This window comes from Pungitius pungitius, chromosome 18, assembly GCF_949316345.1.
Source record: "Pungitius pungitius chromosome 18, fPunPun2.1, whole genome shotgun sequence".
In the NCBI taxonomy this organism is placed as follows: Eukaryota; Metazoa; Chordata; class Actinopteri; order Perciformes; family Gasterosteidae; genus Pungitius; species Pungitius pungitius.
The window spans coordinates 2,981,960-3,008,724 of NC_084917.1; the positions used below are offsets into that span (position 1 = coordinate 2,981,960).

Consider the following 26,765-nt stretch of genomic DNA (forward strand, 5'->3'; position numbering starts at 1 on the left):
TAAACCCAAACCCGAAGGCCTGGGCCCCCGACTCATAGCCTGAATAATACTAATAGTGCTTCCTTTCAGCCGTGTGTTTGTCACCAAATGCCCCCCCCCCCCCCTACTTAAGACGGAGCGCGATCCTCCACGGCGGCGGCGTTCAAATGAGGCAAATTTTGTAAAAAAAAGGAGGAGGTTGACTGCAGCGCGTTGAATAGAATCACAGTCTCTCCCCGTGAGGTGACAGGAGTACCAGTCAAACAAGGCCCGCCTACGGCTTCCTCCTCTCCAAACCCAACCTCCGGTCTGCAGCGCGAAGCCTTTGAAGCCCCCCCCCCTCCCCCCCCCCACACCCCTCCGTCAGTGCAGCGCCTCAAATGTTATTTCTCTTCGCTCCCCGAATAAACACTGCGACGGCACCGAGCGCGGAGGAAGGCTTCTTACCGGAGTCTCGGGGCTGAGAGAACGCGTTTGTTTGTCTTCCTGCCCTGGATTTCTGTGACGCCCAGGTTGAGTTACCCCCCCCCCCTGCTGCCCCCCCCCCCCCCCTCCCTCCCCGCCTGACACACCATCCCTCGTGTGCCTTTGATCTACTGGGATGAGTGAAACTCGCCCTGGGACGCACCATCAGTCCAACGCAGCGGGGGGTGGGGGTGGGGGTGGGGGGGGGGGGGCGTCTGCTTAACACATTCCATCCAGAGGATTGAGGAGCAATTAAAAGACCTGTTGGGGGCATCCGGAGTAGCTGAGACAGGTGTCTGTGCGCTAGATGGGTTTCTTTGGTTTAAAAAAAATCAGGGACCCCAAAAATCGAGGAGTCATACAAACCTGGCACATGAGGGGGGGGGGAGGGGGTTGGGGGGGGGGGAGTTCTTTCATTCATGGCTGACGATGGGCATGACTGAGCAAAGACCCGGTGCAATCAAAAGTTAATTTCTCGGCAAATGAGTGTCTCCTTAAAAGCTAGGAAGCAGGAACAAGCGAAAAGCTTGTTCCTGCTTCCTAGCTTTTAAGGAGACACGCGCCGCTGACGTCATCGCTTCCAAATGGCAACCCTCGCCAATGTGAGCGCGCGGCGGTCTTCCAGAGCTGACCCGAAACTGGTGGGAGCCGATATCAGTGCATGATTGGTTCGCTAAAAGGGGACCAAAGACGACACTTCAAAACACGGGGGGGGGCAACGTTTTCATTAGCCGGGGGGGGGGCCACAGATGTCGTTGAGCCTGCTGTTAAATTTACATCATCTTCGATATGACAACTTCCATATCGAGCCTTGAGTGTCCCCGAGTGTTTGGCGACTTGCTTTGATGTTGCGAGACTGAGGGCGCATTGGAATTACAAATAGCTATTTATTTGAATTGGGGCAAAGCAGTTGGTTCGAAAAGCAATTCACCTGCCTGGATCAGTCTGTGATGCGCTGCTAGCCACATGCTACAATCATCTCCCTGGTTGAAAAAAATGCATTTTTTTTCCTCTTTTTTTTTTAATATTGTAAATACTGTGCAAAATATATTTTAGAACTTTAATAACGGAAAAATAGCACTACGAAAGCTATTTGAAGATGAAACCGCCGTTTCATAGAGAGTGCTGAGCAATTACAGAAAAATTTCCAATATTTTTCAGTCAAGGCCAGCAGGACTGAGGCTGAGAATTAGGAAGAAGAAAATATTTATATATATAAATCATTTTATAATATATAAATAATGTGTGTTGGAAGCACAACCCCAATCCTTATTTTGAAGCACCAGAAGCTCTGCGCACAAAATAAACCCCGTCTTGTTTTGGAAAGAAAGCCAGTGTAGCAGGGAGACTCTAAATGGGCCAAAAAAACCATATCACACCTTTATTTCCAGAAAAAGAACAGCGTTTAGAGCCTGCTGAGATGGCTTTAAATCGTTGGCCGAAAACAACGGGCAGCACTTAGTGATGGTCTGCTGTGATCTCCCCCCCCCCCTGCAGGGCTGAAGCAGATCCATGCCCTGTCCATCCAGGGGAACTACGAGCTGCGCATCGACCTGGAGGACTTTGAGAACAGCACCGCTTATGCCCAGTACGGAACCTTCGGCGTGGGCCTCTTCTCCGTCGACCCCGACGACGACGGATATCCGCTGACCGTCGGCGACTACTCCGGCAACGCAGGTATGCGGGCTCACCACCACCTGCGTGGTAATGGCGGAATAACCGCGTTACTTTCAACAGCGCAGCAGAACCATGCAGGCAGCCGAAACGGGGGGGGGGGGGGGGGCCTGCGCTCCCCAACGATCGCATCCGAGCCAGCTCACCTGTCGCCTTGATGAAATTACTCCCAATGAATCGCGTCGCTTGACCTGCAGCGTAAACAAAAGCCAGCCAGCGGAAACCGGGGTGGGAAGTAATTTGGGAATGGGGGACGGGTATGAGAGATGGAGCCAGAAGGAAACGAAGTGGAGCTCCAGGGGAGGGACAGGTGTGGGCAAAAGGGTAACAGGAGGGAAAGGTAAATAAAAAACGAGGACAGGTATTAAAGGGGTCGGCAATGTGTGTTTCCCCCCCCCAAAAAACATAGTGCTGCTGCCTCTGGCTCCCTGTCCTCAGCGTGGCCCGACCTTGAATTCATCTGCCTGGTGGACATTTGAATCCAGTCAAATTACGGGTACTCAGACTGTCTCAGGATGCTCGCGCTCTCGCCTTGGCCCCCTCCCCCGACCCCCCCCCCCCCCCCTCTCTCTCGGCAGCTGACAGGTGCTCATTCGGGCTGGCAGCGGTTGGATCTTAATGGACATCGGGGGGGCCACCAAGGTGACATCCAGCTTATTGCAAATGAGCCTCTAAGTGTGTCTTTTATCTTCTTTTTGTCCCTGGCTCCTCTTCTTCTACACCCCCTGGACATCATCCCATTGTGGCTCCCGTTGAGCCCCCCCCCCCCCCTCCCTCACCGTCTCCTTTTCCCTAATGCCGAGCAGCACGCGCCATTGGCAGCAGGCGCTTGCTCTCAGAATACTTTTATTTTTGTTGCGGCCCCGACTTGTTGCCATGGCGATGCCGAGTGGAGGAGAGAGCAGCGTGCAGGGCAGAGTGTGGGGGGGGGGGGGGTGGAAAGAAGCCGGGGCGGCCACATCCTGAGCAATTAAGGGTTGTTTGATGCCCTGACGAGCCGCTAGCCCTCACCTGATTGCCGCTGAGCCGTCTTTCATTCGGCTCTTCGGCCTTTGTCCTCCCCCGTCCACTTCTGGTCTCAGTGTGAAGCCCGCTCGGGATAGAAGAGGGAGGGGCACGGAGTGGCAGTGGAGGCGCAGGGGCGAGTTCAATGATCACCGGGAGCCGTTTGAAGATCTGCTTTGCTAAAAACTTCAGATGTACGGCGGCGTCGGCAGGGGGCGTTGCTTTCATTCGGCTCGTAAGCCTCTCGGCTTGTAAAGCCGAGATCGATTTCGGAGAATATGCCTGGGAGGAATCTTTATAGAGTGGGTGGATGTTTCCAGCTGGACAATTTGATTGCGTGGATCAGGAAGCGGTCAGGTCACAGGTTACGGGTGGCAGGAAGGAAGGCCTTCTCACTGTTATCTACGCCTTTTTTCAACATTTGTGTAGAAGTTGCAACAAAAAAAAAAAACACCTAAAAGAACATACGTACGAATAAATTGTAGGGGGGTGAAGTCCACTGACTCTCGTTTCTCCTCTCCATCAACATTTCTGTCCATTAACTGATAGACATCATGATGAAATTCTCGGGTATGCCTCATTAAAAAGTGGAAGATAAAAAGGTCACCGTGGAACCTTTGATAAATTGGTTTCAAAGCTGTCTGACCTCCGGCTTTCGATAATGAGAAGCAGTACTCTTGAGAGCTGTGGAGCTTGATTTTTTTTTATTCTATCATCTCCCTCTGTTTACAGAAATGAATGAATTCAAATGCCCTATGCTACTTTGAGGTTGATGCCGGTTTTCTTTGTTACCGATCCGAGGACATGAGACATTCAAATGATCTTTTTGCTGCTCCCAGGCGACTCTCTGCTGAAGCACAACGGGATGAAGTTCACCACCAAAGACCGGGACAACGACCACTCGGAAAACAACTGCGCCTCCTTCTACCACGGCGCCTGGTGGTACCGCAACTGCCACACCTCCAACCTCAACGGCCAGTACCTGCGCGGCCAGCACACCTCCTACGCCGACGGCATCGAGTGGTCCTCCTGGACCGGCTGGCAGTACTCCCTCAAGTTCTCCGAGATGAAAATACGGCCCACGCGCGACCCCGAGAACAAGTGAGGAGAGAGGACGAGAGGAGAGAGAGGATATACGATGACATTACACACCACTTCTTTCCCGACAGCTAGGCGGAGTTCCTTGTCTTGATATTGTTTGTTCACTAAAACGTACCTTTTAGTTTCCTCTGCTGTTTTGCCCCCCCCCCCTGATGTTTTTTTTTCTCCTCCTCCTCCATCACTCAGCTACTATGTGTCCTGCTGGCTGCCATTATCCTTAAACAACACAAGCATCATGCATATTTATTTATTTTTCGTTTTCGGTTCACAAAGAAAAGCAGCATACCAGAACCCCCCCCACCCCCCCCCCCAAAGCTGCAGCCGAGGCGGCCCGAGCGTCGCCTGCAGGACCGCACGCCAGCAGTTCGCTCTCCCCGAACATGTAGCTCTGACCTCCCATCTGTGGTCCAGTCTCTGCTGTATAATCTGAGAGCAAAACTCTCGACAAAATGTAAAAAAAAAAAAAAAAAAGGGGAGTTGGAGATGGAGGTCCTCCCTCCTCCCCTCTGAGGAGCAGTCGAGGAGAAGTGTAACATTTGCATCCCCGATCTGTGTCGACGGGACCCGACCTCAGACAATTAGTCGCAGAGACGCAGTCGGCCGAGGACGAGGGACTAACTCGACAAGCGGTGAATTAGTTCAAAAAGTGAGAATTAAACAGGAGTGAGGAAGAGGAAGGAGGTGCAAAAAAATGAGAAAAAGAGAGAGAGAGAGAGAGAGAGAGAGAGAGAGACAGAACCCATTCACCTAAATCGGGCCATTAGGAAGTACACTCACCGGCCACTTTATTAGGTACCCCATGCTAGTAACGGGTTGGACCCCCTTTTGCCTTCAGAACTGCCTCAATTCTTCGTGGCATAGATTCAACAAGGTGCTGGAAGCATTCCTCAGGGAGTTTGGTCCATATTGACATGATGGCATCACACAGTTGCCGCAGATTTGTCGGCTGCACATCCATGATGCGAATCTCCCGTTCCACCACATCCCAAAGATGCTCTATTGGATTGAGATCTGGTGATTGTGGAGGCCATTTGAGTACAGCGAACTCATTGTCATGTTCAAGAAACCAGTCTGAGATGATTCCAGCTTTATGACATGGCGCATTATCCTGCTGAAAGTAGCCATCAGAAGTTGGGTACATTGTGGTCATAAAGGGATGGACATGGTCAGCAACAATACTCAGGTAGGCTGTGGCGTTGCAACGATGCTCAATTGGTACCAAGGGGCCCAAAGAGTGCCAAGAAAATATTCCCCACACCATGACACCACCACCACCAGCCTGAACCGTTGATACAAGGCAGGATGGATCCATGCTTTCATGTTGTAGACGCCAAATTCTGACCCTACCATCCGAATGTCGCAGCAGAAATCGAGACTCATCAGACCAGGCAACGTTTTTCCAATCTTCTATTGTCCAATTTCGATGAGCTTGTGCAAATTGTAGCCTCAGTTTCCTGTTCTTAGCTGAAAGGAGTGGCACCCGGTGTGGTCTTCTGCTGCTGTAGCCCATCTGCCTCAAAGTTGGACGTACTGTGCGTTCAGAGATGCTCTTATGCCCACCTTGGATGTAACGGGTGGTTATTTGAGTCACTGTTGCCCTTCTATCAGCTCGAACCAGTCTGGCCATTCTCCTCTGACCTCTGGCATCAACAAGGCATTTCCGCCCACAGAACTGCCGCTCACTGGATGTTTTTTCTTTTTCGGACCATTCTCTGTAAACCCTAGAGATGGTTGTGCGTGAAAATCCCAGTAGATTAGCAGTTTCTGAAATACTCAGACCAGCCCTTCTGGCACCAACAATCATGTCACGTTCAAAGTCACTCAAATCACCTTTCTTCCCCATACTGATGCTCGGTTTGAACTGCAGGAGATTGTCTTGACAATGTCTACATGCCTAAATGCACTGAGTTGCCGCCATGTGATTGGCTGCTTAGAAATTAAGTGTTAACGAGCAGTTGGACAGGTGTACCTAATAAAGTGGCCGGTGAGTGTATATTGGGCACTTCGTCTAATCCTCCTGCCAGCTGAGTACTGGCCACCGGGATGCAGCGTTCACAGATGGTAACCCCGGCAACTGTGTGCGTGCGTTTGTTAGTTTTGCGACTGTGCGCGTGTCTCCAGACGAGAGAGAGAGAGAGACAGAGAGTCCTCCAACACTATCATTTCCTGTCACGAGTTCAGCAGAGCGTCCCCCGGCGAAGACGCCGTCGCTTGGTGTCGCTTTTCACTCTCTGTGGAAACCATAAAACAACCATTTGACCAATGGGATTACACAACGAAATTGACATGCAAATGGGGAGAAAGTTGCTGTAAAATAAGATTTAACGCTCTCGACCTGTATTTTTTCTTCAGTAGGAATTCTACAACGTGTTTTGGCAAAAACAAAATTGCCTAGAGCAAAAAAAAAAAAAAAAGAATAACAGAAAAAGGAGAAAAAAAAATGTTCTGTGAAAAAAGCACAAAGGAAAACTGTGGACAGACAATAGTGCAATCCTGATTTTCCGTCTCCCTTAATTTGGTTTTTTTCGTTTTTGAAGTCGGAGAATCAACTTTGTTTTCATTGAGTTTATTTTGATGTACCAAAAGCTTTAAAAAGATATATCTGTAGACTTTATTGTACACTGTGTATGACTTTTGGAGCATGTGAAGCTGTTTTCTTACTATGCTAAAACACAAAGAATACTCAAGCACATGGACTTCACAAAAATCCCTCTGCCGGAGAAAAGATAAAAAATTAAGTGAAGAGAGAAGTATTTACAGAACACCCCCCCCCCTCCTCCTCTCCCCTTTTCCTCTACCTGAACAACAGAAGGACGGATTTGAGTGAAGAGGAGGAACGTGATTGTCCCTGAAGCACACGCTCGTTGCAGCACAAATACAAATATTTAATGGAGGCACAACATCAGAGAGATTTCAACCCCCCCCCCCCCCTTTGGCTCTTTTGCCGCCTTGCTGGACACAATGGATCTTCCTGACTTTGTGTTGGCTCTGGAAGGTCCCGCCGCAGTGCGAGACAATGCCTCACCGGCCCCACCCCGCCTGGGGGGGGGGATGCAGCAACGCCGCACAGATTACTCGCGGCGAGGGAACGGCTGGGAGTTGTTCTCTCGTCACCGGGGGGCGAGGAAGGAACCTCCCGTTGCTGCTGCGCCACCGCTCTGAACACGTGTCACAAATTCTTGCTGGATTTTGAGCGGCGCCGAGTACCGAGGGTTGATAACGTCAGAGGATATAGCACATTTTAAATACATTGTAAATGTGTGAGGTCACTGGAGAATAACATGTGTGTGAGTGTAGGTGTGTGTGTGTGTGTGGTGGGGGGGAAGGGGGAAGCTGATGTGTGTGTCTCTGTGTCATATGCACATGCTTCGGTTTGTACATGCCCCGTGTGCATGAGCCAGACGACAGTGCGGGAGGCCGACTGCGTCTCTCTCTCTCTCTCTGAGTTTTTGGAGTAACGTGATGCTTATGTAAACCCCGCCTCCCCTGCTACTTGTGTTGATACACGAGAGATTTAAATAATTGTATTGAACTATTACTTATTGTGATTGTGAACCTGTCAGCGTGGACACCACCCTCTGGTCCTGCGCTGAGCTGCGCACGTAACCCGGAAAAAACCTCTGAGAACCCGCCCCCCAAAACCTCTGAGACCCCGCTCCCCAAAACCTCTGAGACCCCGCCCCCCAAAACCTCGGAGACCCCGCTCCCCAAAACCTCTGAGACCCCGCCCCCCAAAACATCTGAGACCCCGCCCCCCAAAACCTCTGAGACCCCGCCCCCCAAAACATCTGAGAACCCTCCCCCCAAAACCTCTGAGACCCCGCCCCCCAAAACATCTGAGACCCCGCCCCCCAAAACCTCTGAGAACCCGCCCCCCAAAACCTCTGAGACCCCGCCCCCCAAAACATCTGAGAACCCGCCCCCAAATACCTCTGAGACCCCGCCCCCAAAAACCTCTGAGACCCCGCCCCCCAATACCTCTGAGACCCCGCCCCCCAAAACATCTGAGAACCCGCCCCCCAAAACCTCTGAGACCCCGCCCCCCAAAACATCTGAGAACCCGCCCCCAAATACCTCTGAGACCCCGCCCCCAAAAACCTCTGAGACCCCGCCCCCCAATACCTCTGAGACCCCGCCCCCCAAAACATCTGAGAACCCGCCCCCAAAAACCTCTGAGACCCCGCCCCCAAAAACCTCCAGCCACCTGGAGGCGACGTTGTGCTCACTGTATGTTGCTGGTCCCTTGTTGTTTTAAACGTAGAGCGCTACCTGCCATGGCCCCCGCCTGTGTTTCTGTTGAGCGGACGCCTCTCCCGGTCGTTCATTCTCTCACTAAAACCTCCAAGCGGAAGAGGTGATAAGAGAAGGAAGACCGAGGCTCTGATCCTTCCCGGTGATCCCCGCTCATTACAGCGCATCAGCGGCGGTGATCGATCCCCCCCCCCCACCCCCAGGTCCGCAAACCTTCTATTTCTCTTACTCTGTACCTCCTTAATTGCCTTAGCCTCTGCTGCCAATTCCTCCTCAGTCCATAGCTCCAAAATGCTCCTCCCCGCCCCTTTACTGCTCTGCTTCACTTCTCCTCCCCCCCCCCCCCCCCCGGTCCTCCCTTTCTTTCTGTATCCCGCGCAGAACTAACTCTGTTTCTCTGTTTCTTTTTTTTCTTTTTTTTGGTGAAGTACTTTAGATTGTTTTGCTGAATCTTGATACTGTGTTTTAATGTTCTTGTCAACATTTAATAAACATTCACATTTTATAAACGGGGGAGCACCCTGAAGTGTGTGTGTGTGTGTGTGTTGGGTTTTGTGACTTGTAGTCTCGTAGGTTCGGTTCAAGCCAAATAAAAGGCGAGGCGACAGACATTTCATTTGCGTCTGAAAAAAGAAGCAGACAGTCGAAGTTACGGGTTTTTACTTGAAAATATTTCTCTTGGATAACGATTAGTTGTGATACAGCGCACAAAGTCTTTTTTGAGAGGTGGTATTCATGCAGACGTGAACTCGTGAACTCTGCTGCGACATGCATTTTGCAGAAGCGATGCCCCATTTTAGATCTCTCACATATCAGTAGAAATTCTTCAAAATATATTATATAAAAACACTCCCAATAAAATAAGAATGTGAATGGATTCTTAACCCATATACAAAGCAGAAAATATTTTAAAAGCAAGTGGATAGGGAAAAAATGTAATTCCTTTTTCATAAATCTTAGGTAGATAAAGGTGCTCTGGTCTTGCAACATGGTTGAAGTTTATCTGGTCCTGTTTTTTTTTGTGTAAAAATGAGCAAATCCAAGGGGAAACAATGGGATCACTATATTCATTCTTTTTTCATATGATTTTTAATTAATCCCAATAAGATGAACCGTAATAGGAATCTGTTGTAGTTCTATGGTGAACCAGCTTTCTCATTTCTGGAGCCGTTATGGGGTTTTTGGGGGGGTTTCTTAGATAATGTTTTCGCAGGTTAATTAGTGTGCTGAACACGACGATGAAGGTTCACAACTCAGTCAATTAATAACTAGAGAAAATAAGATAAACAGTCTGCTATCTTCAACTACAGATAATAATCTCAGTAATAGTTACATGAGAAAAAACCCTTTCTGAGTATTCTGTGATATAAAGATTATAGCAACATGCAGTAGACAGCTCCAAGAATGAATTATTGTGCTTATAATAACTTTACTCACTTGAAAGACAGTTTGTCTTTGGTATTTTACATTTATAGCATGGTGCATTCTTATTGTTAATATAATCTTATACTACCTTCCATAAACACCGAAGTGGACGCAGTCACACGTAAATCTTTCTCTTAACGTCTCGCTGTCAGCTTCTTCTGAGGCATTTGAATGCGCTTTCCATAAATCCCAGTATGCTGTCTTCAAATGTATAGGTGCCCCACAATGTTCATTTGACTGATGGGTCACTGTAGTGTGATGAGGTGAATCAAAGGGAAGGGATGTACTTCCTTGACTATTTCTTTTAATGTCTTGGTTTCCTTATTTTACAAAATATTTACATTTTTCTCTTCCTCTCTTCTCACCGGTCTCCATCAGTCCGTTTCGAATCACTCGCTGTACTCTGTTTGTTGCTGCATAAACTGCTGCACCTCCTGTGTGCCTTTATCCCATATAAGCCTGCTGCAGAAGACGGGGAGGCCTTTGTTACCGTGTGCACAAAGCGCTTTGGTTCCATCGTGACCTGAAGCGAGGATCCTGCAGTGATTGGCACGTGTTTAAAAAAAAAAAGGAATAGAGCGGAGAACAGATCGCAGGCTCCGGTTGACACTCGCGTTGACAGCGTTGCTGCGGGAACAGGCCAATGATGTCGTGTGAATGGTTGAAGCTGACATATTTTATGTTTATTCATTAAAGCAGTTGTAGTAGTATGCTTCTTTCTTGTTTTAAGTCATGTTTTCTTGCTGAATGATTCTTTGACTTACAGGTGAAACTCAAAAAATCTGAATATCGTGCAAAAGCTCATTACTTTCAGTAATATATATATATTAGGGCTGTCAAAAATAGCGCGTTAACGGCGTTAATTAGCTGTTTGTTGTTAATTACGTCAATTTTTTTGACGCATTTCACGCATGCGCAGTGTGACAAATTATTCAGGTCCGGAAAGAACCTCTTCTTCTAGGGAATGCACTTCATCCTATACAACACATTACTGCCACCTGCAGGCATACGTCAGGCCGTCAGGTTCAGCAAGTCGTTTGCGCAAGAGACCCGCACCCCCCCCCCCCTCCCCCTCCCCCCGGTTCTTGCGCAGCGGAACAGAGAAGAAGAAAAGCTCCGCCCAGCAGAGCTTTGCTAAGAAAAATAAATAAAGAGCAGCGCTGAGATAGAGGAAAGACCATCGGAGAGACCCGTAATACTGTTCTGAAACATGCGGAGGAAGAGAAGCCAATGCGATGTAATTCCTCCCAGGTATGGGGATATTTCACACTGAAATGGGGGTGGTAGCGGATTTCTTTGCAGCGCCAGTCGTTCTAATCGCCGCGCTTGACTTCAAGGTGTAACCTTTATTATTGTTCGGTCTGAAACGGCGCGCCCAGTGACGGGTGGTGCAGCAATATTGTTGTTCGGGTGGAAATCGGGAGAAAGGTCGGTCCGGGAGATTTTCGGGAGGGGCTTTGAAACATCGGGAGGGTTGACATGTCTGGTCATGTCTGGTCATCGCAGGAGCAGAAACTCACAGCAGAGTGGGATAAACTGCAGAGGCTCGAGACCCTTCTAGAGCCATGCAGGGAAATCAGTCTAACTTATCAAATAACATTGATTTGATTATTTTCTGGAATGAATTAAAAAATCAAATATCAATAACATGTATTTATGTAAAAAATAATAATTATGATAATAATAATGATAATTATGTATCTGTGTCCTGTTATTTATCTTTATTATGCATTTCAGAAAGAAAAAATTGTTAGGATTCAGGTGATTAATCATGATTAATCCACTGAAAATTCTGATTAATTTGATTAAAATTTTTAATCATTTGACAGCCCTAATATATATATATACATTATATCAAATAAAGGCTTGAAATATCTCACTTTGCATGTAATGAGTCTACATCATATATTAGTTTCACCTTTTAAGTTGAATTACTGAAGGTAATGAATGAGCTTTTGCACGATATTCAAATTTTTCGAGTTTCACCTGTATCTATCTGGCTTGACATTCATAGCCATTTATGTATGTATGTATGTATGTATGTATGTATGTATGTATGTATGTATGTATGTATGTATGTATGTATGTATGTATGTATGTATGTATGTATGTGTTTATATATATATATAGCAGCTCATGTTTATGGATTTTACTAATTGTTACAAACTAATTAGCGTGTTTATTTTAAGTAGGAATGAAATCGTTATTTTGATGGCTGAATATGTCTACTTTAGCAATGTGATTTAGAAATTTGATCGCTCTTGCACTGTCTGCTGAACTTTTTCTCCACAGTCGGCTGGAATCATAATCTTTTCAGCACAACACAACGTACAGATATTCTTTTTTTCATTGTGGAGGAACTTAAAGAGTTCTGGTTTTCCTGCAGTCTGGGCTAATGTGGGAAAGTTTCCCCGGCATTCTCAATTAATTGCTTCTTTTGTTTTTTTTTTCGTTCCTTTTCGTAACTTTGTGGTGACATTAATTAATTTGGGTGATTAAATCGCGCTCTCCTTTGTGCATGAAAATAACCCCTTTCAACCTGCAGAGCGTGTCCTTCCAGTCGGGGCACGGCCACATCCAAGTCCAGATGATGTTTGTTCTCCCGTCCCTTTAAAGTAAAGTTCTTCTAATTTTTTTCCGGGCCTTGCACAAATCTCACATTACTGACTGTGAAAGTGAACTTTTGCAACTCTCTAATTATGTTTGATGTAATGCAGCTGCCCACGCACCCTGTTTCCACTTCTTTCTTTCCCACTAAATGTTTGCAAACACTGTTTAATATGCAAGCTGCAATTGGAAAAAAAAAAAAATATGGAGCCATACTGCAGCAGAAGTGGAACACATTGAGTGCACAGATGGAGAGAGGAGAGGCGGATTATGCTGCAGGAGTGGTTTACGTCTTTTATCTATATTTCTCACTTTTTTTGCAGTAAAGCCTCATTACCATTCCGTTATATTTCACACACCGTGAATCCAAGTGAACCTGGAAATTGGCAAAACTTGTGGGTTCCAGCTGCTTAAATGTAAAAAACTTCCAGTTTTTTTTTCCTTCTTTGTTACTAGGCTGCATATTTGGGCATTAATGAACTAAAAAAGTAATTGATTCACCCAAAATATACAAATTGCCAATAGTTGATAATGAAAGTAATCCCATCCTTATGTCTAGATGTTCCACTTTAATACATCCTCACATTGTGCTGAACAGGTAGCTGTAAACTATTAATAGCAATAGATCCAGCATATAATGACACGTGTCTATCTGTGACTTGCGCTGTGATAACACAAACACAACCAATGTTCTGCTTCCCTAATCTTTCATTTCTCTTTCATCTGCAAAAGGATCCGTGAATATCACCATTTCTACTTCTTGTCCTCCTGAAAATGTTCACCCCGTTCTCCAGAGAGCTTTGATGCGTACCTGCTTCTTATCCACGGTGCATCGTTGTAGGATTGCTTCAAGAATTATACCTGCCATCAGACCATCCATGCATGCATTCAACATTTTGACAAAGCTATGTGTCCTCTAGACCAGTGGTTCTCAACTGGTTCTGTCTCCGGGACCCACCATCACCCCTTAATGACAAGCCGCGACCCAAATCGAGGAACATTCTCAACATCTCAAATTTATTCAAAATCAAGTTCATAAGCTGAATTTCATATTCAGGATGTTTAATTATCCTAAAAACCCAATGTCTCCCCCATATCAGAATGGTTTGACCCAACCTGGCACACGCTGCTGCTGAAAACATGGACGGACGAGCCGGAAAAAAAACCGACACTCCGCTGCATTAAAAAAGTCCCTTCAAAATAAAATCACAGGATGATTTTTTCGTTTTTTATTTTCCTTCTAATTTTTATTTTCCCATGCAATGGCCCACTAAAAACGGGACCCACCTGTTGAGAATCACTGCTCTAGACTTAACCACTTCCTCGTTAGCGTCGTTGCATGGTGATAGGACGGGACGATGCGCAACACGCATCTAGTCCGCCACATTAACACCATCTTGTTTCCACTCGAAGCTTCTTTTGGAATCATTTGGAAAACACAAAATTGGGATGTAGCATTTTTATTTTTTTTTGGCCAATTTTTTTTTCTCAACTTCCCACACGGACACACACAAGCAATAAATTCACTTTCTTGGTGAGTTTTGCAGCACAGATCCTGCATCAGACCAGAGTCTATTATCCCTCGGAGAGGGAGTCTCGGTACCGGTGGCCGTGGAGGAGTGATTCGCTGCAATGATCAGCGCGTCCCTCTTGGTGTCTTCGCGCGGCGCCGATGTTCCCGGGAGTTGGCTCTGAAGAGCAGTCAGGTGTTCGGGGGGGGTTGGCAAGATTCTCATTTGCAGGATTCACCGTTGAGTTTTTGGCAGCGCTTTTCACTTTCAAATAGCTCCTTTCTCCTCCACCTCAGCAGGAGTATCAAACCAGCAAAGTCGGGGTGAAACCGCGCGCCTCTTATCACGCCCGTGCATTGCAGTTCTTGACAGGTCGGGACCTTAATTGGAATAATAATCTTCTGAGGGAACAGGAATGGATGAGGAAATACTGGGGCAATACTTTCACACAGCTGCACCTGACCGTCATCGCGCTTCATAAATCAGACTTGTGAAAGCACCCTGGAGTTTTCCTCTAACGGCCTATATTTCATTTCCTGAAAACTCTAAAGCAGCATTTTTTTTTTTTTTTTAAAGAACTAGTTTTTTTTTTTTTTTGTGAGGAATATGCAGTCAGGCCGTCCTGACCCCGCTGCTGAACATCCAACTGTAAGCCTGTGGAAATGATTGGGAGTCAGCCTGTCCAGACACACGCTGCTTGCAGCAGATAGCCGACATCCCGCCGCAGCCACGGACCTTTTTGTGAGGGGGGGGTCCGGCCCCCGGCGGCAAACGGGACAACCTCCACAACCCGAGGCAGCGATGTCTAGAGACAAACTGAGTCATGACGGAGAGATCTCAGGGGTTTTTGGAGAGAGGGGAGAGTTGGAAAAAGTTCCACTTGATGCATGTGTCAAGTGATTTGGTGTTGTGGTCAGTCAAGAACTTGACTGGACCGCCATAAGACAGTTGTACAACTCGCCAGTTTTAAAAAGTCTAAAAAGACTTTTTGTTGAGTAGTTAAGTAAAAAATGTGACTTGCAATACATGACCCAATACATTGCTATTTAAAAAGAAAAGAAAAGAAAGCCTGAGATGCTCTTAAAAGAGTCTGTGACACATTCTGATGAATTCCGAAAACAGAAACAACCCAGAAGGGATTTCAGCATTTTGGTTTCATGTCTGTTTCAACGTACAAAAACATCCCATTTTAAACTCAACATTTTAAATAGTTTGCGGTTCACCCGCCTTATTGCATTATATAATTGTATCTTATTAAGCCTTTTTGTAAATTAGACTTTAATGTGAAATCTCTCTTGTGAAGCGGCTGATTGTCAACAAGGAATCCAGCGCAACACCCCGTCCTCCTTCTGTCACTCACCGTGCGTTAAAAAATTCAACAAATATCCCAGTACATTCTCTATAAAATCCCAGAAACATGCTCGCACGCTTCCATCCGTGCTCCAGTACACCTATGCCCCCCGCGTGCAAGAACGATATCACCCAGCGCCCCCGTCTCTCGTTTGTGGAGGCGCCTTGTGTGTGAGAATCCCGCAGGCCAGTCGCGTCTCAAGCTCCCACCCGGGAGTACCGTCCCCCCCCCCTGCGGTCCGTTGTTCTGCGCTCGGCTAATTGATGGTCCTTGGCAGGTAGAGGGTCCCAATGGAGCCTTGTGGGAAATATGGATAAAATATTCTGCCTGTCAGGCCCAGGGAAAGGTAACCCGGCACCTCCTTATTACTGGTGACACCTCACAAATTTGAGTGGCTGCTAACCAGGCAGACCTCAGGAGGGCCTCTGATGTAAAGATGCAGGCGCAGAGGAAAGGGGGGGGGGGGGGGGTTGGGGCTGACGGACGGGTCATGACAAGAATGTTTCTCGTTAACTCTCCGGGGGGGGGGGGGGATACGAGGGAAGGGGGCGTGGCGCACCCACAAGCCGACACGTCTCTGTTTCTGTGTCGTGCCACAGCGAGGCGTGAAAAAGATACGCGATCGCTGTGAGGAGGCCAAAAAAAACGAGCAACTTCTGGAATTGGCGGGAGGCAGACGAGCGAGACTTCGTCCTTGTTGGTCAACAACCACGTGCACACAGCTACACGGACGTTCGTCCTGTCCCCCTCCCCCAACAGTCCGCCCTCTGTAGGTCGCCATGCGTCGCCATGCCTACAGGTGACAACCCTTACGACAGACTCTCTCCCCCCCCCCCCCCCCCCCCCCCCCCACCCTACACTTGGTCTGACCCGATGATGTCACTGCTGTCGTCATCCCCTGTAGAAACACCAGGCCTCGCTGCCCCCTTTAGCCTGTAGCGTACCGGCTGAGCGTGGTAAGGACCCAAGAGGCAGCCCAACGTGGGGAGTTGTCGTCCACTTTGTCCCATTCGTTCTGAGGGGCACAACGTTCATTAAGTATATGCCAAGTATCTCATAATATACTCATAATAACAGATACTCGTGGCTCTTGGTATGCGGAGGAGGTGGTCCCACCGTGGCCCACTGGCCGTGTGTATGTCCTGTGAGGTCATTTTTGAAATTGGACTTGTTCAATGACTCACTGTCTGTTGATGTGGAAGGATTTATAGAGGACATGCGTGTTGGAACTTACGAGATATTACAAAGTTTGTTTGAGAGACGGCACTTTCTCCTAATGGTGAATAAATCGTTTTGGACGTGTTTCAGGACTTTAACTCTCTTAAATTGCTCTGGACAATAACGGTAGGGGTTTGCGCTCCCTCGGTCCACAGCTCGATGGTGGGTCATAAAGCACTTCGATTTGTACCGAGTAGGACAAAGACTGTGAACCTAACACTTTACTGCTTTACAGGCCTCACAAAAGCTTACAGTCCGTGCCTCGGCACCTTGCAACACTCGACTCCCTCTCGAGAGGTTAAATGACGAGGATTTCTTCACATCCTAAGGTGTGGAATATATGGGCTGTGTGGCCTATTAGGTGGAAGGTTATGTGTATACATTTACACTGGATCCAGCGCTATTTCCTCCTCTGCCATCCAAAACAATCATGTTCTGTGTACGATACCCATCGGTCTACTTTTTTCCTCGCTGTGTCTCCGCCTTCTTCTCTTTCACGCGTTCATCAACCCACTCCAACACCAACAAACGCGTCCACACCAAGCCCGATGGCTTTGAGGCAGACCAGGGATTTTTTTTTTTGTGTCTATTTCACGCCAAAAGTCACACTGCAGCGACAACATTTCTTCTTCCTGAGGTGTTAGTTTCATGAGTTTTAGCAGTGCGTTTACCTCACTCGCGTGGCGAAGTACCAAGGGAGCTTTGCCGCTACGTCTGCATCAATTTCAACTAACAGTTGAACGTGGTTCTGCTAAAACAACAGTGCTCTTTTTCGCTGACTTTTTACACAAGCAAAGTGACAACTCACCATTTGTTTTCCTCTCGAGGCTCTTGAGGTTTTTTTTTCTAATGTGTGATTTTGTCACCTAAATGAAGCCATTTGTTTGGTTGGTAAACTGCTCTCTTCGCTCAGCATAGCTGGTCTTATTTATGCTCACCACAGTAATTAACTATCTCGGTCCTTTTATAGAACAATGAATTAGACATTCGGCACTGCAGATTAGCCGCATGCCTAATTGGGTAATGAGTACCATTTAACTGTGTTACAGCTCGTAGCAAATGGGGCCTTTTAACGCCCCGTTTCTGTCTCCGTTTTATCTGTTTGTCGAGTATCCATCGATCAACCTCAGTAACTCTCCGGATCCTTCCTTCTGTATTCAATCAAATGTGCTGTACCTTGCTCGGAGCCTCGGGTGAAGCTTTAGATGTATCCGCTGATCTTGCGCTCCACCTCCCACCTTTATTCGCGGGCTTTTGGGTCACAACCGAGAGGATGAATCTGCGGATACAAGTATGTGAAATTACTTCTCTCAGCGAGCATAGGCCCGGGGGGGGGGGGGGGGGGGGGCTCAGACTCTCTGATTCTCTATCTGAGCTCCTGAAACTACTCTTGCAACAGGCAACAGTTGCTCCTTTTGTGTGGAGTGAAGCGTGCTGAGGTGGTGGTGGTGGTGGGGGTGGAGGTGGATGGGGCATCTCCCTCCCCCCCCCCCCCCAATGGAGGCATTCTGGTCACGTCTCACTGGGAGGAAGCCCAGAAGATTTAGGAGGGATTAAATATTCCAACTGGTCTGGGGACGCCTGCGGATCCCCTAGAAGGAGCTTGGAGGACATGGCTTGGGGAAAAGGATGCCGTGAGCTGCCCTTAGTCTCCTGCCACTGGAGGCTGGACCCTGGAAATGGGATGGACAAAGGAAGGTTTTTTTTTCTTGGCTTGAATGTTAGAAATGAATATTGCAACAGTTGCCATTACAATGGAATAAAGCACCGGCTTCAAAGCGCCATTGGCCCGCTGAATGGGCCTTATCGGAGATTATCAGCCCCGTAGATGTGGCTTGGAAAAGGCCCGCCATTCTAACAAGTGTAGGTTTAGAAGGTCGTTATGCCGCGAATACGAGAAGTGGAAGAGGAGAGGAAGAAAGGGTGACATCATTAGAAGAAAGATCAAAAGATGCCATTTTTGCATTCGGGGTCGCTTTTCGTGTCCTTTCCAAACCTAAAGCTCAAGGTTTACATATTTTACCTCATCTTTGTTTTTCTGACAGTAAGTTCCAAGCAAAGCTATTTCAACACACCACTGTCTATTTCCAAATTAAGTTAATTGTATCGTTGTTGTTTCCTGTGTCCCATCTGGTTCCAAAAAAAAGCCAAAACCATAATGTGAGATTAGACGCTTAAAAAAAACGTATTCCACCAAATGATGACGTCACGGAGACCATTTATTAAGCAACAAATAAAAAGGGCTTTTCTGAGACTGTAAAAATGCTTAAATCAGTTTTTGACATTATTCATTTTGCATTATCTGCATTTGCATCAAAAAACTCTATTGAAGTATAATTAAGTATAATAGTACATTCTCTACTGCAACTGTAGCATAATCCAAATTAAGGAATAAGTGACAACACTCAGAGTCAGAGACGCGTAACTTGTTTCATTTTTTCAATATTATGTTGTTATACTTGTTTTGAAGAGTTTTTTTTTTTTTTTACAATTGTTTCATTCATATTCATCTGCTGAAGTAGTGTCATGCTTCCATAAAAAAAAACGTGAAAATTGGCACCAAAACCCACCAGCTTGCTGAAGCAGTGAGACCATTTGCTCCACTGAGAGTCAGGGTGGCAACGCGTGCACGTTGGTGTGAACGGATGTGAGCTGAAAGAGACGCTACCATAAGCCCGTCACACGCGTTATAAACAGGAGGCCTGGTACGTGCAACGGGAAGGCTGTGTGACCTCGCCATATTGTTGCTTTAACCTCACTTAGTCAGAAGAAAAATCCCTCTAGGGATTAGCCAGTAACCGCACACAATGAATTAAAAACACAGGTTTGTGATGTGGATTCGAATGGTTTAATCTTCCAACATTGCAAGTCTCTAAATCATGTTTTGGCTGTATGACACTGGCTCTTTTTCCTTTTGTGGCAGGTTGCAGCTTTTGCATCTTTCAGCAGATTCTCAGTGGATTTTTTTTTTTTTTTTTTTTTTTGAAATCTCTCATCATTAAAGCGGATCTCGGGCGTTGTCTGTATCCCTGTTTATGACATCTATCGCTGGAGCATACGGAACCCTGTGCTTGTGTTTCAAGTCGGGGACGTGCACCTGTCTCTCTCTCTCTCTCTCTCTCTCTCTCTGTGTTATTGTCAAAAGAAAATCCCCATTAAAAGCTGTGATGATCTTTATGGCCTGACTATTGAAGTAACATCAGGCAAATTCAAAACCAAATGTTGTAAACGCCCAGAAGATGACTTATCATAGCCGACGTTGGATCCCATTACCCGTTTGTTGCATTTTGCTTATCACAAGCCAGTATTTTCCACAGGCCTGTGCCTCTCTAATTCATTTTTACCACCAGTCATCCCGATGGCCTCGCTGTCCCCGTGTGAAATTACACCCGGCGAGGGGCTCCTAGGATTTGAATGGGGAGTTGATACCTCTTAATACGTCGTACATGTAGCTGTGAGGCATTTAGTTTTGCTATTAGGCGAAGAGGAAACAAAAATAACGCGGCTCCATCTTCCCACAGCGACACCTAAAAGTGATGTCAGTCGGAATGTTAGCTTTAAATCGACACATCTGACACACAAATGGATGCCGTGTGGGAGGGTGATTTTGGATTGCATGTCATTTTATGAACTGACTTCACCACTTCAACAGCAAACATCTCCACCCGTTTACCTTTTCATAGACCTTAACACGCATCATTTGTACAACAAAACTAGAAGATAAAGGCTATAGTGAAACAATGTTTCCCCTTGAGTTTAAGTCTTAAATATCTTGACTGGCTCAGACGAAACACATTTAATAAATGACAAAAAGACACAAATTTAGAATATAAACGCTTTTTAAAGGTTCTCGCAGTTATGTAATTCTCTTTAAACCTCTTTATCCGGCCTTCCACTGCGTGTAGTGTCGTATAACATGTATGTTCTAACTAACAACAAGCGAAACATCACGGCCATGAACCATGTGAGGTTGCATCACATTTTTTCGACCTCCAACGCCATGAAGCTCCGTCGTCATTATCATCTCTTTTAATGTTGTCCAGAGGAGCGAGGAGGCCTCCGGAAGTGCTCGGGGGGTGATTATTACATGAGCACCCCATGTGGAGGGTCCTTTTTCGTTGAACGTGTGATGTGACGAGATGAGACTTGACACGGAGGCAGTGGCGGTGCCGTCGGGTCGCAGGGTGGCACGGCCCACGGGTCAGGTCGAAATGTGGGGAATGTCGGCCAGAGTTGTGCAGTTGTGAGGATGCCCCCCTCTGGATTACTGGAGAATATACAGTAACTGATACATTTTGCTTGCTACTTTTGAATTTTACCCTTGGAATGTTTTATTTTTAGATAGTTTCCGGCTGACATTATATAATCACTTATAAACTTGTGAGTTATTGACAAGTTTTTTCTATTTCGAGATTTGAGCGACGATGGTGACTAATAACGTGTCTGAATAAAGAAAAGTACTAAAATCATGAAAGTTCATCATGAAAGTTCAAAAATAAGCGAGACAAGGTTCAATTAAACGATTGCTGCATTTTAGAAGATGTTAATTCCTTTGCTGATAATGCCTGGCTGTTCTATTCCATGATAAGACTGACAGGACTTGGACGGCCCTCTGCTCTGCATGGAGATTAGGTCCAGTACACTTTAAATGTAGTAGAGAATAATGGAGCTCCAGCCTCATCTTGTTCTCCTTGCAAGTACGTGACACCTAGTCAATTCCTCCTTTGTTTTAGATGTTTTTAAGGAGCGCTTATCTCTATTTCATTTGAACCCCGTCTTTTCCTATTTCATACTCTCCTGTAACGCACCACAAGAGACAGGAGTGAAACCCAAGCGCAGAGCGCAGCTTTATTGTGGAAGTACAGACAAGGGTTAGGCGTGGTCGAGTCCAGTAGGCGGGCAGAGGGTCGAAAGCCAGGAGAGCGGGGCACAGAGGCACCGTCAGGGGGTCAGGCGTGGTCGTATCCGGAGTACAGGCGGGTGGTCGAAAGCCGGGATTACGTGGAGTTAGGCAGAAGTACCGTTGAGGATCAGGCAGGCAGGAACGAGGTCTGGGACAAACGAGAGGTCAATAACAGGCAAGAACAGGAGATCGGGAAAACGCTCGGAATGTGATGGAACATGCACAAGACTTCGCAAGGAGCTTTGGGGAGTCACAGGCTTAAGTACAGGGCTGGCTCTGATTAGTGACGAGCCCCAGGTGAGTCGGTGGGCTGATCCCAGATGGCACAAACCATTATGGCTCAAAACAGAGGGGTGACTGAGGTCCCGATCTTCGCACCTCAATATTCCGGGGACGGGGAGCGTCTGCCTGTGACAGAGCCCCCCCTTCTACAGGCGGCTCCGGAAGCCGAAGTTCGTCCTCTACGGGGGGGCCGACCCCGAGGCCGCGGGCCGGGACATTCGGGGTGGGCCTGATGGAAGTCCGTGATGAGGTCAGGGTGTATGTCCGCGGCTGGACGCCAGGCTCTCTCCTCAGGGCCATAACCCTCCCAGTCTACGAGATATTGTAGACCAGACTGGCGACGACGCGAATTTAATAGTGCCCTGACCGTGTATGTTACCCCGTCATCCAGGAGCGGTGGGGGTGGTGCCGGCTGCACCTCAGGTCCTGACTGACCGCCCTCGGTCCTGACTGCAGGTTTAAGCAAGGAAACATGAAAGGTCGGATTGATCCTGTAATGGGAGGGTAACTGTAACCGATATGACACTGTGTTGATCTGTTTGATGATTTTGAATGGGCCAATGAAACGGGGACTTAGCTTCTTAGACGGGAGGCGGAGACGGATGTTCCGCGTGGAAAGCCACACGTCCTGCCCGGGTTGGAACCGGGGCGCTGGGCGCCTGCGCTGGTCGGCGTACTTCTTCTGGCGCTGAACGGCCCGTTGTATCTCTGTCCGGGTAGCGTCCCAGACCGTCCTGCTCCGCCTTAACCAATTGTCTACCGCCAAGATCTCAGACGGTTCCCCAGACCACGGGAACAGCGCTGGCTGAAAACCGAGCATGCACTGGAAGGGTGATATCCTTGTGGATGTGCTTTTATGCGAGTTTTGCGCATACTCTGCCCATGGCAAAAACCGGCTCCATTCCCCTGGTTGCTGAAAGCAGTAGGCGCGTAGGAACCGGCCAATCTCCTGGTTCAGCCTCTCCGTCTGTCCGTTGCTCTGCGGGTGATATCCAGACGACAGATTCACTTGTACATTTAACATCTTGAAAAATGCTGCCCATACCTTCGAGGTAAACTGGACCCCTCGGTCTGACACAATCTCCTCAGGGAGGCCGAAGGTCCGGAACACATGATGGAATAGAGATTCCGCGGTCTCCAAGGCAGAGGGTAGCTTCTTAAGGGGAATCAAGCGGCAGGCTTTGGAGAATCTATCCACCGCCACCAAGATGGTGGTAAAACCCTGGGAACAGGGAAGGTCGGTGATAAAGTCCACTGCCATATGGGACCAGGGTCGGTTAGGTATGGGGAGGGGTTCCAGGAGACCTGAGGGGAGGTCCCGGGGGGATCTTGTTTGTGCACACGTGGTACATGCCTGAACATAGTCTGTGACATCCTGTGTTAGAGATGGCCACCAAAACTGCTCTCTGGCTAGTGCAAGGGTGCGTTGGATACCTGGGTGCCCAGAACTGGGGCATGAATGCATCCACTGAAGGAGCTGAGCTCGGACCGCTGCGGGCACATAGGTTTTATTCCCGGGGCACCCCTGGGGAATCGGGTCACCTGGCAGGGCCTGTTGTATCTGCCCCATGATATCCCACCTGATGGGAGCGATGATGTGCTTAGGTGGTAGGATTGGTCCCGGAGTGTCCTGGGAGGACGCAGATTCCTGGAGCCGGGAGAGTGCATCTGCCTTGCCATTTTTCGAGCCGGGTCTATAACTCAAAATGAAGTCAAAGCGGGTAAAAAACAGAGACCAGCGAGCTTGACGCGGATTTAGCCGTTTAGCCGACTGTATGTACTCCAAATTACGGTGGTCGGTTAGCACCAGAAAGGGGTGTTTGGCTCCCTCTAGCCAATGCCGCCACTCCTCAAACGCCAGTTTGACCGCCAAGAGTTCTCGATTCCCTACATCATAATTTCTTTCGGCCGAGGTCAATTTGTGAGAGAAGAACGCGCACGGGTGTAGCTTTGCGGGCTTACCCTGGCGTTGTGAGAGGACGCCTCCCACTCCTGTCTCAGATGCATCCACCTCCACCACAAAGGGGAGGGCCGGATCCGGGTGCCTGAGGACCGGCGCTGAGGTGAACATGTCCTTCAGTTTCCGGAAGGCCGAGGCGGCAGCCTCATTCCACCTGAGCTTCTTGGAGGACCCCTTGAATAGAGACGTTAAGGGTGCTGCAACAGAACTGAAATTACGGACGAAGCGTCTGTAAAAGTTTGCAAACCCTAGGAACCGCTGGAGCTCCTTGATAGTCTGGGGCTCGGGCCAGTTCATTACTGCCTTGACCTTCCCCTCGTCCATCTGGACCCCCTGGGGGGATATTATGTACCCCAGAAATTGTACCTGTGTCTGGTTGAATTCGCACTTCTCCAGCTTGACATACAGGTGGTTCTCAAGCAGTTTGTCGAGGACTTGGCGTACATGCCTGACATGCGCCTCCAGATCTGTGGAGTAGACCAGAATGTCATCAATATACACTATTACACTCCTGCCTATGAATTCCCGGAGTACTTCATTGACAAAGGCTTGGAACACTGATGGGGCATTGGCTAATCCAAAAGGCATCACCCGATACTCGTAATGCCCTGTTGCCGTGTGGAACGCCGTTTTCCACTCGTCCCCGTTCCTGATGCGAATGAGATTGTAGGCGCTGCGGAGATCTAGTTTAGTATATATCCGAGCTTCTCGCAGTTGTTCCACTGCTGCAGGCACCAAAGGCAGGGGGTAGCGGTACTTAACGGTGACGGAATTCAACCCCCTGTAGTCAATACATGGTCTGAGACCCCCATCCTTCTTCTTTACAAAAAAGAAACTTGAGGCTGCAGGTGACGTGGATGGGCGAATAAAGCCGTTGGCAAGAGCCTCCTCCACATAATTTTCCATGGCCCGGGACTCTGGTAAAGATAATGGGAAGATCCTACCTCGGGGTAGCGTAGCTCCTGGCACCAAGTCAATGGCGCAGTCCCATGGTCTGTGTGGTGGCAGGCACTCGGCGCTCGCCTTGCTGAACACCGCTGCAAGGTCTCGGTAGGCCGGGGGGACCTCTGGTGTGGCAGCCGTGGCTGTGCTCCTGATGGTGGCTGTTCTGAGGGGTTTTGTCAAACACTGAGAGACACACTTGTCACCCCAACGGAGCAGTTCGTTAGTGTTCCAAGAAATTTGTGGTTCATGAAAAGCCAGCCATGGCAGACCTAAAATAACATCGTTCGATACATTGTCAATGACTAACAGGGATAATTCTTCAGAATGCAGAACACCCACAACCAGGGTAACCGGGACGGTAACCTGTGAGATGAAGCCTGACCCAAGGGGCTGATTGTTTATGGCGGTAATCGATAATGGTGGGGAACAGGGCAACGTAGCTAGTTGCAGTTGTTGTACTAGGCGTTGACTAATAAAATTCCCCGCAGACCCCGAGTCTATCAACGCAGGAACGGTTGTTGCCTGCCCCCTGCTCCCGATGATAGTGACCGGTACCAGGCATTGGTGCTGGGAGATGTTTGGGCAGAAGAGCGTACTCACAGTCAGTGGCTGTTCCCTGGTCCGCCGATGGGGGCAGTTGTTCCGGTAGTGCCCAGCCTTACCACAATAAAAGCACAACCACTCCCTCCTTCGTTGATCTCGTTCCTCAGGGGACAGTCGAGTTTTTCTGAGCTGCACTGTTTCCCCCTCCGGGCCTGGGGTACCCTCGGGGACGCTGTGTGGAAGACCCCTTAGCGGGTGGTCATCACTGCCCCTGGACTCCTTCTCCTGCTGTCTCTCCCTCCTGCGACGGTCGAGTTGGGTAGCCAGGCTGATGAGATCCTCAAGGGTATTGCCCCAGTCCCTGTTCACCAGTTCATCCTTAAGAGACTCGCTAAGGCCATGATAAAAGGTGGGCATCAGGGCAGAGTCTTCCCACCCGCTTTCTGTTGCCAAGGTCCTGAAGTCTATCGAAAAGTCAGACACTGACCGTGGGCCCTGGCGTAACTTCAGGAGGCGCCTCGCAGCCTCCTGCAGGCTAGTAGAGTGACCAAACACCTGTCTTAGCCGTTGCATGAACCCCTCATGGTCGGAACAGACAGGTTCCTGTTGGTCCCACACGGCCGTGGCCCACACCAAGGCTCTTCCTGTGAGCCTAGAGATGATAAATGCCACTTTAGCACGGTCTGAAGCAAACTGTGGGGATTGCAGTTCAAATATCAACGAGCACTGCGTCAGGAAACCTCTGCAGAGTTCGGGACTACCATCATATCGCTGAGGTGGCGCTAGATGAAGTGCTGACTGTGGTAACGCTGGTGCGAGGGTTCCTCTGGTAGAGGGAGCCTCGACAGGGGCAGTAGCGGCGAGCGCCTGAACAGCCGTATGTACTGTGTACTGCTGGAAATCCTGGAGCGCTGCTGCTAAGTTGTGCACGGACTCCCCGACTCGACCCAGTCGTTGACCGTGCTCTGCTTGGACCGCGGCAAGATGTTTGACGATATGTGCCATGCTGGGGCCTCCTACAGCCCGCTGGTCCGGGTCGGACATCTCCAAGGACTGAAGGGACTCTGCGACTCTGCTGGGTCTGATTGAAGGCGAAGTCTTCTGTAACGCACCACAAGAGACAGGAGTGAAACCCAAGCGCAGAGCGCAGCTTTATTGTGGAAGTACAGACAAGGGTTAGGCGTGGTCGAGTCCAGTAGGCGGGCAGAGGGTCGAAAGCCAGGAGAGCGGGGCACAGAGGCACCGTCAGGGGGTCAGGCGTGGTCGTATCCGGAGTACAGGCGGGTGGTCGAAAGCCGGGATTACGTGGAGTTAGGCAGAAGTACCGTTGAGGATCAGGCAGGCAGGAACGAGGTCTGGGACAAACGAGAGGTCAATAACAGGCAAGAACAGGAGATCGGGAAAACGCTCGGAATGTGATGGAACATGCACAAGACTTCGCAAGGAGCTTTGGGGAGTCACAGGCTTAAGTACAGGGCTGGCTCTGATTAGTGACGAGCCCCAGGTGAGTCGGTGGGCTGATCCCAGATGGCACAAACCATTATG

The 26,765-nt window shown here is 48.5% G+C and overlaps 2 protein-coding genes across 3 annotated transcripts in view; both read left to right on the plus strand.

Moving 5' to 3' along the window:
* Window positions 1-4,988, plus strand: part of fibcd1b (fibrinogen C domain containing 1b) — a 67,040-nt gene extending 62,052 nt beyond the window's left edge. For both annotated transcript variants that reach the window (XM_037484723.2, XM_037484724.2), the window contains 2 exons: window positions 1,942-2,121; window positions 3,963-4,988. In XM_037484723.2, coding sequence (XP_037340620.1) covers window positions 1,942-2,121; window positions 3,963-4,228 — 446 coding nt within the window. In that variant the 3' untranslated portion in view covers window positions 4,229-4,988. The remainder of the gene's footprint in view (window positions 1-1,941; window positions 2,122-3,962) is intronic.
* A 2,197-nt stretch (window positions 4,989-7,185) lies between these two features.
* LOC134107232 (circumsporozoite protein-like) lies at window positions 7,186-22,222 on the plus strand. The gene is made up of 4 exons (XM_062559013.1): window positions 7,186-7,230; window positions 7,994-8,451; window positions 21,925-21,995; window positions 22,164-22,222. Exons 1-4 carry the CDS (start codon window positions 7,186-7,188, stop codon window positions 22,220-22,222), a joined length of 633 nt encoding a protein of 210 aa, XP_062414997.1.
* The last annotated feature ends 4,543 nt before the right edge of the window (window positions 22,223-26,765 follow it).

Coding starts and splice junctions, on each gene's coding strand:
- LOC134107232 (XM_062559013.1), top strand. CDS start 7,186: ATGGATCTTCCTGACTTTGTGTTGGCTCTGGAAGGTCCCGCCGCA. Junction 8,452..21,924: donor GAGGCGACGTTGTGCTCACT/GTATGTTGCTGG, acceptor CCCCTTCTACAG/GCGGCTCCGGAAGCCGAAGT. Junction 21,996..22,163: donor CGCGGGCCGGGACATTCGGG/GTGGGCCTGATG, acceptor CCCGTCATCCAG/GAGCGGTGGGGGTGGTGCCG.